The sequence below is a fragment of the Lachnellula hyalina genome (genome assembly GCF_007821495.1).
Source record: "Lachnellula hyalina strain CBS 185.66 chromosome Unknown contig00060, whole genome shotgun sequence".
NCBI classification, from domain to species: Eukaryota; Fungi; Ascomycota; class Leotiomycetes; order Helotiales; family Lachnaceae; genus Lachnellula; species Lachnellula hyalina.
Window position 1 is genome coordinate 1 of NW_022157174.1, and position 12,514 is coordinate 12,514.

Below are 12,514 nucleotides of genomic sequence, written 5' to 3' on the forward strand. Positions count from 1 at the left end.
CTCCGCTGGCTCCGGGGGCACTGCCGTGGGGGCCGAGAGAGAGGGTTTTAGTTTAGTTTAGTGGTGTTTAACGCCGGGGGGAGAAGCTATATAGACTTCATCCAAGCCTCCCAGGGGGCATTAGGGCGTGACTAGCTAGGAAGACAGGGGGAAAACACTCCGTAGATAAGTTAAGTAGTTTGTTTTGGAAAGCGTCCAGTTCTCTTTTCCTCCCTGCTAGCTAATATCAAGGCCTTCCATATCTCTTTCTCCCTTCCTTCCTTCCCTAACCCCCTACTGCTACTCGCAGAACCCCCTCCTACGCGTCTATATATGTCCTGCCTTCTACAAGCAAACCTATTCTCTCTAACCTGTAGAACGCTCCACCTTTCCTCCTTCCGGGTATATGTAATCAGCTTTGCTCTCAAATGAGGTTCACAACGTCTCTATAGGGCGCGACTTAGGACGTGATTGCTAGGTGGCAGTTCCTGCAATAGTCTACGCGCCTCGAGTCTCCAAGTCTTCCTCCCTATATCTGCAAGTGTATGTTCGTAGTATGCGGCCTTGTCGTCAAGGGCTTTGCGTGTAGTCGGTAAAGGTAGGTAGGTAGGTACTTTAAGAGGACAGGTGGCCGAATGCGTTCTCTCTTCAGCTTAGACGAATACTTGTTGAAAGCATCGCCAGTTCGTAGCCAGCGCCGCGTACAGGCAGAGAGATCCGTCTTCGCTGGCCGAGAGAGAGGGTTGAGAGAGGACTGAGGACTAAGGGCTGAGTGAGAGACTGAGTGACTGGCTACGCGATCGTACACGGATAACTATAGCCAGGCATAGGAAGGAAGGCGATTTTAAGGGTTTCCTGAAACTAGAAACGAGTCAAAACCAATTGATTAACTAGATAACAGGTGAGCTAAATGCGAGCAATCCAAGGTACTAATTCCAAAAGGGGGAGGGTGGTGACTTCCCTTTTCATGAGGTACATCAGAGCTCCTGCCCAACGCGTCTCGTACCACGGAAGACTGTGAGAATACTACTCCTTCCTTCCCTTATTCTCCATCCTTCATCCATGATTTGATCTCTATCTGAGCTGTTTAGACGCCGTCCAATTTGACACTTGATTTGTCAAGATGCCACCACGTTCCTTCTACGCTGCAAGACGCGCAAAGAAGCTCAAGGAAAGCGAGGCTGCCAAAGCTCCCGAGGATCGTTTCATCAATCGAGAATGGGATGATGAAGTCGAAATTAAACTCAGCATTCAAACGAGAAATCAACATGCTAGATGCAAAGCTACGTTCATCGAGATGGCCAGCGGTCCTGACGTTAAGATTGTCGAGACTCTCGAGCAAACTGAGGCTTTCTTCACCGCCCGAGGTCCTCAATTCACCTTCAAGGTCTTAAAAGCCTTCATCGAGCCTTATGCAGCGACAATGCATAGTACCATCCGGGACACTCCTTCTGTACGCTCTTTGGAAAAGGTGTTGCTCGGCCTCTTTGGAGCGGCAAAGATTGCGAAGAACCCTGTCGACAAGACTATCAAGAAGAACACACTCTCATGGGTCCGGGCAAACATGGTCAGACGTGGTCTGACCCATTACGAGCAGAGGAAGAAGCATGTTGCTACGCCAAAGGATGTATCACAGTGCTTGCGCTCCTTCTTCGATCCTACATACTGCTCTTCACAGCTCACCACTCGCGATATTCTAACCTTTGCTCTTGTTATCAATCTGATGATCGATTGCAATGGGCGCATCAGCGAGCTCACGAGACCATCGATGTCATATGAGGATTGGGAGACGTGGAAGTCGGAAAATCCCGAGAAGATCTTCACTTGGCAACATGTCGAGCTTTTTGCATTCCCAGGTCCAGATGGTAAAGCTGAACTCGAGGCACGGCTAACCTTCTCGGGTCTGAAGAACACAGGTCAGAAGGGCAATAGGGAGAAGTGCATCCCTCTTCGACTACTTCCATTGCACCTCGCTGCAGAGGACAGTCTACGATGGCTTTTGATATTAGGTCTAATCGACCAAGTCTTCCACAACATCACCAGCTGGGCAGATTTGGACGCTGTCCGATGCGAAGCGGGTGGGACAAGAATCCACATCAGACCTGACAAGATGGAGACACCAGTGAGTTGCAGCGCTTCCCTACAAATCTGTGTGACACCATGCTTACATCTTACATAAAGGTACTTCGCAATGCTCTTCGTAAGCCGGTTGCAAACACACCATTGATCGAGAACGACGTCATGCGATATCAGCAGTTCACAAAACAGCTTAATGACCTCAGCCGACACATGGGGCTCGAGAACAAAATGATGGCCGGTGCGCTCCGCCGTGGGGGGGCATACATTCTTGCATTGAAAGCTTCAAAGGAGGAGCGCTGTGCTCGCATGGGCCATAGTGATGCTGATGGCACATACTGGGCAGCATATCGCAATACCACGTCGTCCATAGATTTTCAAGCATTTCGCCTTGGCTTAGACGAGAAGTCTGTCGTACGAATGTCCAGTGCACTCCTGAACAGAACCTCACAACCGCCAGACCGTGTCTCCGACCAAGGGATACAAGATGTGCACCAGGATAAAGAGCTGATGGAGCTCCTGGATCAACAATGCTCCCTTGGTGATCAGCTCATTGAGAAGTATGGCTCTCTCGATGCTTCGCTAATCGGCACCCCTGATTCAGACCTGATCTCGCAATACCGCAAGGTCAAAGATATGTATGTAAAGAGGGAAGGGCATCTACTGAACAAGCAATTCCAAGTTGAGTGGAAAGAATTCTTTAAAGTTGGCGGAGACTCTCCAAAGCAGATTCAAGAGCAGCCGCCCGAGCTGGAGCACAAAGCTTCTCAAGTGTCTGAGATGATAGAGGCAGCAGATGTGGAAGACGCGAACCTTGAGCAGATCGACCCTGTTCTGCTTGACGAGAACGAGAATGACATGGAGAGATCAGCAGATACCCTGACCGCAGACCTTGATGCTTTGGAATCGGACGCCGTCCAATCGAATGGAGACCCTGTCATTGTAGCCAAATCTGCCAACAAGTTTGCTGCCAGACCACTTGCACGACACTCTCTCCTATCTGATCTCTCGGAGCTCTTGTATGATCAACCGTCCTCTCTCTCGGAAACTGAGTTTGCGAGCAACATGGTCACAAAGCTCAACCATCTTCACTGTGCAGACCGATTCTACCCCAACCAAGAGCCACACCCTGGCACTCTGTCTTGTATTGCCTGCGACGAATCTCTCATCGGCATGCTCCATGAGAACGAACATGTTGTATTGTGTCAAGGGAGAACAATGGCACAGCTCACCATGGAAAGTTTGAAGGAGAAGGAGAGCACAATTCCAGCCTGCACAACTTGCTCCATGACTGTACCAGGCAGAAAAAAGCCTTGCACGTACAAGTACAACGACGATACTAGTTCGCATAGATCTCATTCCAAGCATGCTCATCAAGCAAAGTCGAAAGAGTATGTCTGCTTTGACCATGCTACCGACTACGACAGTCTCCATGACTTTCGAGTACATCTGATTACCGAGCACGCAGCACCATCGAAGATCTTACCCCTCAAATCAGCTGGGGGTGTCATCAATCCGGATATCTTGGTATTCTGGTGCAAACTTTGCCAGGTGTGGATTCCTCGGACAGAATGTCTTGAACAGGAGCACCTGAGGGGACATATCGACGATGTCCAATCTGCTATTGCAAGCCACGGATTCGCAGGTGTCTTCGAAAGCTACAGATGGGCGCATCCGTCCTTCTGTATCTTCTGTCTCTTTGACGACCGGGCTGGGCTGACGACCCAATTCTACGAGTTTGCTGATATGAGACCATACATTGCACATATCGAAGGACATCTAAAGGCTATGGACGGCGTCCAATCTGTGCTCTGCCCTGCTAGCTCTGCATCTGCGAACGGGGTTCCTGCTCTTTGTGATCTGATGGAGGAACTCAATCAGGAGAGCTTGGCGAGACATCTGGTTGAAACTCACGGCTTATCGGTTGAGGTCGGTAGCTTTGCAAAGGACGGCGCTCCGCCTACGAAGAAGCAGAAGAGGTCTGCACTGGGTGTCAAAAGCGTAAACCAAAAGGTCAATGTTGCGCAGGAGTTTTCGAAATCTTAAGTGGTAGAGCTGTATTATTTCTAGTTGTGGGGTTCGACGACGTCCGATTTGCTTATTCGTCAGTAGTGCTGGGTATATTATGCTTAACATAGAAGTGCTTGAAAGTAGATAAAATCGACACTGTCGATTGATATGGTAGAAAGGGTAGCTCTAGATTATGAAGAAATAAAACTTTGCTCTAAACCTTCATCCACAATCTCAAAACCCCCATAGCATATTCGGCCACCTCCTGAGAGCCTAATTTCGAATCACCGTAGAGACGATCCACAAACGTGATCGGGACCTCCGCAACCGTACAGCCCATCGCCTTTGCCCGAACCATCATCTCCATCTGAAATGTGTATCCCTTACTCTCCGTACTCTCGATGACTTTCTGCAAAACAGCCCTCTTATACAACCGGAAACTGCCAGTCAAATCACTAACACCAGGTCGAAGCACCGTATCCGCGAAAAGGTTTGCTCCCCTCGAAACCAGCTTCCGCTTCAAATCCCATCCGTATACGCCTCCATCTCCAGCATACCGTGTACCGGTTACGATATCATAGCCGCCGTTCGTCGGGAGCGTCTTTTGCTTCGCGATCATCTGCGAGATGAATTTCGGGTGGTGGGAGAAATCCGCATCCATGATTATGACATAGTTGCCACTCACGAACTGCAGGCCGTGTACGTATGCTGTTCCCAAGCCCAGCTTTCCAGCGCGCGCTTTCAGGAGGACGTGTGGGCTGTAGGCTTTCGCGAGTTGGTTTGCGACGATTTGGGTGCCATCGGGGCTGCCGTCGTCAACGATGATGAGTTCCCAGTCGAGGTTTCTGCAGGAGTTGTCAGTGTCCGGGGGTTGGATAAGTAATGGGACGCGCATACTGCTCGGTGAAGGTGCGGTTGAGCAACCATGTAATGATGGGCAGATTGCGGCGCTCGTTGTATGTAGGGAGGATGATGGAGTATTTGTCTTTGGTCGTGGGAGCCATGATGACGAAAAAGTGGCTAAGGAGCGGAAGAAGTAGAATTCGGATTATAAAAAATAGAAATAGATCAAGGGCTAAAGGAGCGTGATGTTGAGTTTGTTGGTAATGAGGCTGAAATGTGTCCTTGAAATTTCACGACGTCGATGCTGGGCTGGATTGGATTGGGATTGATGATGCACCAGGGGCTAGCCCTTCTTAGTAAGCAAACCCCCTATGGTACTACCTTAGGTTGATCAAAATCTATGGACTACAATTATACCTCTCTTTATATTCTAAATGCTCTATATATATTGCGAGATACCCACAACCTGGAGTTTGTTGAACGGTTCGTGCCGGCCATTTAAAGATCTTTTAGGAATGAGCTCCACCGCCAGAAAATTATTATGCCGACCACTCACATCTATTCCATACCCCCTTCCTCTCGTAGACAGCTTAGCTCATTTCAGGCCATAAAAGCATAGCTTCCAAGTCAAGTATACACGCTCCAAGGATTAATCTTCTTCCCCCTTTATAAAGTCTGGGCTATAAGCTCTATATTGCAGATCGTCCTTTGTCTCCCAGCTATTCTTTTGTCGATGATCTTCGAGTTTCCGCTAATGGTTACGGAATATAATATTACTTAATCTTGATCTTTGATTCTTTATACTAAACTGCGCGTTTGATGACCTCTACTCGTAGCCATATTTTTAGTACAAATAGTAGCTACTTCCAAGAGTAGTTAGGGATGCTGGAAGCCTACCTAGCATTCGAGTATTCGCCGAAGACGTTATTGTAGTAAGGTTCCTACGATTCTGGGTAATCTAGTGGAGAGATACTTGCAAGGCAATATGTGGTAAGGAGTAACCCCTTATAGTGTTTTACAGCCGTCTTTGTAAAAGGAAGAAGCCTCGTGGTGGACAGAAAAAGCAGCACGAACATATAATATGCTAGGTGGCGTAGGATATTAAAAGTTGATGAGAACAAGTAGTGCTTTTTGCGTTTAGCAAGCATAATAATATTAAAGGGTCTAAGGCTTTATGGATAGTAGTGTTTATAGAGAAAGCATTATAGGAGTCAAAACATAAAGGATCGGATCACTATGGTGGAGTTTTCGCTAAAGGCTTCTAGAGGCTCCGCTCCCTCCCCTAGTAGCTAGCTAACTTGTAACTCTTTGACTCGCCTACAATTTTGCAATAAATTTAAGAATACAGAACTTTAGCATAAAATAGAAATATATAATTATAGGGCATTAGAACTAATTTATAGTGAAGACGAGGCTATTCTAGAAGTAAATAAGCGCTCATAATTGTTGCTGAACACCCACGCACCCTCACCGCCCGGCTTCGCTTTGCCGGGACAAATTGTTGACGGTCGTATCTACTAAGATAAGAAGTTCTGTGTCAAAAACATCAGTCTTTGTGGCTCAGTTGGTTAGGTAAGAACATCAGAATCACAGCAGTTAGAATCCTAACTAATATCATTACAGAGCGTTGGTCTCATATAAATCTATATGATTAGGTTGTTGACAGCCTGGCCATCCAAAGGTCGAGAGTTCGAGTCTCTCCAAGGACATATATTTTTTCTCATTTTTTTCTATAATCTCCCGAGCTTTATTTTTGTTGGGATAATAGGACCGCATCTTAAGCCGCATCCCAAACCGCACCGCATCCCGACCTTTCTAGTCATATGACTTGGTGTATTAAAGTCTGATCTAGATAATACATATGCGCACTTGATTCTACTTCTTAGTCTGCCTTTTCTAGTTCCGTCTCCCCTGGTGACATATTCCTCTTCTTAGCCCTTATCTTCTTCCTATGCACAGCGCAAATATCAGTTCTTTTGGAATTAATCACTTGGCTGTAACCCCTTTTCCATGTTACTCCGCTGAGTCTGCTTGCTTTTGTTGCATGATTGTTACAATTCTATTAACCAAGCGCTATGCTTCTTCATACTTCGTCACTACGAAAATTGAGTCTTGAATTATTAAAGCACTAATATCAAGATGGGTTTTATGCGAATCGCGTCTTTTTTCTGTTATTTTAAAGCCATACCGCCAGCAAATAGGCAAGATTTAGATCACATGTCAGAGGAGAGAGTAGACTAACGCTGGCAATTAAGAGCATGAAAACTTTCTGGATTGAGCCAACGGAACAAAGAACCCCGGAGTTGAAGCCTTAAGGGCACACAAGAAAAAAAAGGATGTTCTTTCATCATCAACTTCGGATATTTTGCGCTTTCTCACGACCGAACCGGCTGGTGCGAAAGTGCCAACCATCTCCGCTTCTTCAAACCATCTATCAAAGCCAGCAACGATCTCATCCTCAGTTGATGACCCCTTTGAGAAATCCTTCAAGGTATAGAATGTCGTTTCCCCATTTCCCTCCATCGTGACTTGGTATTTACCGCCGAAATTATTTACATCCCTTATATCCCTATTCGCCAAAACATTCAGTCTTAATGTAACCGGACCGCCGCCAGGAGTTTCGCATCTACCTGGCACGTGAAAATTCATTCCTTTGATATTAAAGCGTCGGTGATGCCTAGTCACAACTTGTCGAGTCCGACCTTCTTTGAGAAATTTGTCGAGCGAAACTTGTGCCTGTGAGGTTTTCGCCTTTTTCTGTGCTTTGTTGAATTCGGCGGGCTGTTCGGCTCTCCATTTCTGCTGTTGGAGTTTGACGTTGTCCGACTTCTTCCTCAGTGTTGCAGCTTCTCTTGCCGCGATTGTTGACATTGCCGTCTTGAACCAGGTATCAAAGTCGCTTTCCATCGCGATTCGATCCGCCTTAAACATAGAATCTAGCCCATCATTCAAGACCTTTTCGTCATCTTCATCCATAAACGCGTCATCTCTTACAGGATTGTTGGTCGTATACCGACTTCTAGCTGGCTCAAGCCCGGACGCGACATTCAGACCCTGAAAAGACTTGGAGGATGGTAACAAGCGATTGCTGGCAAGGAATGGCCGCAGGGCGCTCCGATCAGATGTATCAAGAAGTCCGATGAAAGTAGCCTCTGCAAGAAGAATATCCGCAGAATCGTTTGCGAAAATCCCTAGTTCGGATTCTGGCCAAGCAGCCAAGCAATAAACATCTATCCGGCAACCCTCGCGCTCGAGGAATTCATAGACATCGCCTCCATGCCCTCGGTTGATTGCTCGCATTCTATATCGAGGGTCGGTGTGATTTTGGCCCCGGCCTCGCATGCCAACCTTGCCTCTCCCTGAACCAACATACAAGCGAAGATCTTTGGAGTTATCTGGCATTTTGACGGAGGCTACGATCAAATAGACACCGCGTTCGTATCGGAAACATGACAGATTGACAGACTGTCGACTGAAGACTGAAGACTAGAGGGAGTTCTTGAATAATTTGCTCGGAGATGTTTCGCGTCTGGAGTAACTGGCGTCCTCCCTGAGAAGTTCTGCGGAGTATGCTTCGAGCAAGGTCATCGTCATTTTCTTTGTCTAGTATTTTCACGATGCCAGGATCGACAATATAACTAGTTGCCGATTTGAATAGCCGAATTGCTTGTAATAACCCAATAACAGATGTTGTGGCCTTTTCGGTTTCAGGGCTCATCGTGAGGAATTGCGAGTCTGCGGATACGTATCAAGGTCAAGGCTGAGAGATTCTTCGAGGAGAGCGACCGGACAGTTGGAATTGTATAGATTGGGACGAGTGAGTTTGCAAAAGCACAAGAGAGTTTCTTCCACAAGATGATCAATTCGTGCTGAGTGACCACGGAAGATTGCGCCATTGCGCTCGAAACACAAGCGGCATCCATCATAATGTTCCTTCTGTTTAGGAGCGTAAAGTTGAATCGAAGAAAGTGCGTCCCGAATAAGACCAAAGACAGCTGGGACTGCCATTTTCATTGTCGAAATAGCCTCAGCGGTTCTTTCCAATTTCACAAATATACCTCGGGCGAACGATGAGATCTTGAAGTAAGAGTCTAAGACATAGAACGCTAGGAATCATTCTTGGCCAGCACTAGCGTTCCATCAGAATTCTGCAGCAAACTTCTCGAGCCCACGCAACAACGTAGAATTGATATATGTTAGGAAGGAGCATCATCTTGTAATCCTTTAGTGGTCAGTGCTGTCGTTTCTCTGCAAGCACAACCGTCAGTATGATCCTGGGTAATGTTGGCATTCCGCCAAAAGGGGCTCAAACTTACCGAACGTCGATGTAATTGATTATACAAACGGTAGACTCGATGAGGCCAGTTACGATTGATGAAGACCGCTTCCGGGTCGGCCATGGAGACAAGGCGACGGGATTTATGAGAGGAAACCGCGGAGTGAGCATTTTGTTTTTGTTTTGTGCGAAGGAAGGAGAGAAGATCGAGCAAGTCGGTGAAGTCGATCTGGGAAACTGCGGAGGAACAATAAAAAATTGATGAATCCGGTTCTGCTCAATCCGAGGGAGTATCTACCCAGGGAGAAAAAAAGGAAGTTTAAGTGAATGCCTGGGAATTGCCACAGGAGAAATCGAACAAAGGACCACCCCGGACGCCATGCCTTGGTGCCTTGCAAAAGTAATCGAACAAAAAAACGACAGATGACAGAAGGAACGGCTTGCGCGCAACTCAATCTTGCCCCCCCCCCCCAGTTGAAGAAGGGGGTGGGGGGGCGCATTGAGAGGCAAGGCTGAAAGGGAAACAAACCAAAAAAGTGGCAGACGCGAATTCATATGGTGAGCAGAGCGGGGCAAACTAGCGTAAATAAATAATTGGAGTCAAAAATCACCCAGCCTACATGTGAGGCGTCCGCGAGTATATATCTAGGTAGGTACTGTGGAAGAAGGCCGTCAAACACCAAAGTAGTTAATACCCCTTCTTCCTATCCACCACATTGATAAGCTTATCCCCATCTTCCAACCTCGTCAAATTCCTCTCCAAGATCTCAAAACTCCTCTGCGCATACAGCGTCCCCAATCCACTGACATGCGGCGTGATAGCCACGTTCTCCAAATCCCACAACTCGCTATCAGCCGGCAGCGGTTCTGGATCCGTAACATCCAACGCCGCGCCCCTCAGACCCCCCTCGTCCTTACTCTTCTTAACAGCAGTGATTAAATCATCCTGTTGTATAATCGCGCCGCGAGCGATGTTGACGATGAAGGCGTTCTTCTTGCCGAGGATCGCAAATTCGGCGGCGGCGAGAAAATGCCGTGTTTGGGGCGTTAGGGGGACGGAGACGAGGAGGATGTCAATGTCTTGTGAGAGGAAGTTGTGGAGGGATGCTTTGTCAAGTCCGCTGTACCATTTGCTGGGTATAACACCATCTGGATCACCGGTGCCGGGGACGATATATCCGCGGTCTTTTTTGCTCTCGGGGGTGTTGCGGGGGCTGGCTGTGTAGGCGATTACGTCGAGGCCGAGGGCTTTGGCTATTCGTCCAGCTGGGATGTGTTAGTTATGTGTGAGAGGAAAGGAGAGGAAAGAGAGAGGGTACTTTGTCGTCCAATAGCTCCGTATCCTAGGACACCGAGGCGTTGTCCTACGCCATCCCGCAAATTGCCCAGCTCGCTCTGGTTTCCCCAGATATGTTTCTTCTGCCATTCCACCATCACTTTCTCCTTATGCGAAGCACTTAGAATCTGCAAGATCACCCATTCAGAAATTTGAGGTCCGTGGACGCCCGACGAGTTCGTGAATGGGATATTGGTTTCTTTCCATATCGGCGTTTCGGGGAGTCGATCAGCGCCGGCACTGAAGAGATGTATGAACTTGAGATTCTTGGCCTGTTTGGGTGTGGGGAGCTTGAACAGGGTGACGAGAATAGTAGCATCTTTTAATAATTCTGCAAAGTTTTCAGTTGGGGAGTCGAGAACTTGATATGGGATGTGCGGGGGAGGTAGTACCGTCTGGAATATGTGTATCTAGCGGTGTCCCTTTCTTGTAGTATGACTCTCGATATGTGATGCTAACATTAGGATGCTTCTTCTTAATGCTATCCGTGATGCTCTTGTCTTCCTTGAATGGCGACATGCAGAGGATGTGCTCCTTTTCTTGGGGTGGTGCTTCTCCCATGATTGTGGATGTAATGGTTATGGCTAACAACTGCTTGGTAATAATATTTGTATCATCGACTGAAAGGATTGGGAGGTTATATGAGTGCAAAAAGTGCTTAGAAATCGAAGATAGATATCAATTGACGTTGGCACAAAAGTATGGACCTAGTAAGTGTCAAATGCAAATATGCGGCAAATATGTCGTTATTTCTGAATCTGCAAGGATCTTGAACCCCTCGATGGTCTCAAAAGAGTATCCAGGTCGGTCCGTCTGACCTACATCCCCGGTCTCAAAATACCCCACCCCCACTTTTTGATGGTGCACGCTACACTAAGATAAGATTATTCTTATCGCAACGGCTGTACTGTATGACAGGATAGGACAGGCAGTATGGATGCACTTTGCACTTTGCATAGAGTTGAGGTCAAAGGATTCTGCTTCAGAGCCAACGTATTCATAAGCCCAGACACTGCCGGTATAATATAGTCTCTCTACTTCGATTCTTGCTTCCTAGCAAACTCATCATGCTCCTCAATGTCTTTAGCCTCCCAAGGATAACATATCCAAACATCGCCAACAGTTCTGGCTGCCAAGTATCGGTTTTCGTTGAGCATATCATCCGGCAAAAGACCCTTCTTCTCTTTATTCTTATTCTGTAAAGAAGATAGTCAGTAAGGTCCATTCCAAGAGCCATTCTCTCCCGCGATTCACTTACATGAAGCACAAATATCGAGAAAACAGTCTTCTCTGCCTTCCCACCCAACTTTTGTCTGGCAGCCTCAACATCCTTTTCCAATTCCTTCACAGCATATTCCAATGTTGTCCTGGTATCATCAACCTCATCAACAATCAAAATCCTCTTCCCAACCAAGTTCTCCATCTCTCCCAAACTTGTCAAGTCCAACCATTGCGTTCGAGTAACCTTCGTGCCGGGCAATTCTACAGCACCGGGTGTGTTGGATCCCGAGGGATGTTTGGAGGGTAGTTCTTCGTACAGCGAGAGACCGATGGCTTGGATGGGGATGTTGGGCGCGCCAGGCTGCTTGAGAAATGATCGCAGAATACGAGCAGGGACGTAGCCGCCACCGCCGATTGCGATTATGAGCTGGGGCTTGAAGTCGTCGAGAATTCGAGGGGCAGCCTCTTGACATAATTTGTGGACCTGGTCGCGCGGCTGTCAGTTATTTGAGGGACTCGGAGGGGAGGGAGGGGTATGGACGAACCTGGTTATAGGTCACATACTCTTTGACGACCATCTTGAAGATAATAGAAGAGTAGAGTACAGCTAGAAGGTACGCTTTGAAGGAGAGGGGGGTATTGACAGGGGCACTCAAGGTATAGTTCTTGTGTGGGGTGTGATCCAAAGAGTCACATTTTCACGGCCGGTAAGAAAATTCAAGTAGATGGAATTGGAAGGAGGGGACTAACGGGACTCGCCTATGTAATTTTGA

At 47.5% G+C, this 12,514-nt stretch overlaps 4 protein-coding genes and 1 non-coding gene across 5 annotated transcripts; 2 read left to right on the plus strand and 3 right to left on the minus strand.

Annotated features, from left to right (window-relative positions):
• Positions 1 to 1,102: 1,102 nt before the first annotated feature.
• On the plus strand, positions 1,103 to 4,101 carry LHYA1_G004415 (uncharacterized protein; the record flags this gene model as incomplete). Its single annotated transcript, XM_031149375.1, has 2 exons — positions 1,103 to 2,101; positions 2,161 to 4,101. 2 exons carry the CDS (start codon positions 1,103 to 1,105, stop codon positions 4,099 to 4,101), a joined length of 2,940 nt encoding a protein of 979 aa, XP_031005649.1.
• A 178-nt stretch (positions 4,102 to 4,279) lies between these two features.
• On the minus strand, positions 4,280 to 5,069 carry Dpm1 (Dolichol-phosphate mannosyltransferase subunit; the record flags this gene model as incomplete). Its single annotated transcript, XM_031149376.1, has 2 exons — positions 4,280 to 4,910; positions 4,963 to 5,069. 2 exons carry the CDS (start codon positions 5,067 to 5,069, stop codon positions 4,280 to 4,282), a joined length of 738 nt encoding a protein of 245 aa, XP_031005663.1.
• Positions 5,070 to 6,457: 1,388 nt separating this feature from the next.
• LHYA1_G004417 lies at positions 6,458 to 6,617 on the plus strand. The gene is made up of 2 exons: positions 6,458 to 6,500; positions 6,582 to 6,617. It is a non-coding gene; the product is annotated as a tRNA-Val (tRNA).
• Positions 6,618 to 9,872: 3,255 nt separating this feature from the next.
• Positions 9,873 to 11,081, minus strand: ddh (D-2-hydroxyacid dehydrogenase; the record flags this gene model as incomplete). The annotated part of the gene is made up of 3 exons (XM_031149377.1): positions 9,873 to 10,450; positions 10,504 to 10,851; positions 10,913 to 11,081. The coding sequence occupies 3 exons, from the start codon at positions 11,079 to 11,081 to the stop codon at positions 9,873 to 9,875; spliced, it is 1,095 nt and encodes a 364-aa protein (XP_031005662.1).
• Positions 11,082 to 11,554: 473 nt separating this feature from the next.
• On the minus strand, positions 11,555 to 12,319 carry XPT1 (Xanthine phosphoribosyltransferase; the record flags this gene model as incomplete). The annotated part of the gene is made up of 3 exons (XM_031149378.1): positions 11,555 to 11,716; positions 11,779 to 12,237; positions 12,287 to 12,319. 3 exons carry the CDS (start codon positions 12,317 to 12,319, stop codon positions 11,555 to 11,557), a joined length of 654 nt encoding a protein of 217 aa, XP_031005661.1.
• Positions 12,320 to 12,514: the final 195 nt, after the last annotated feature.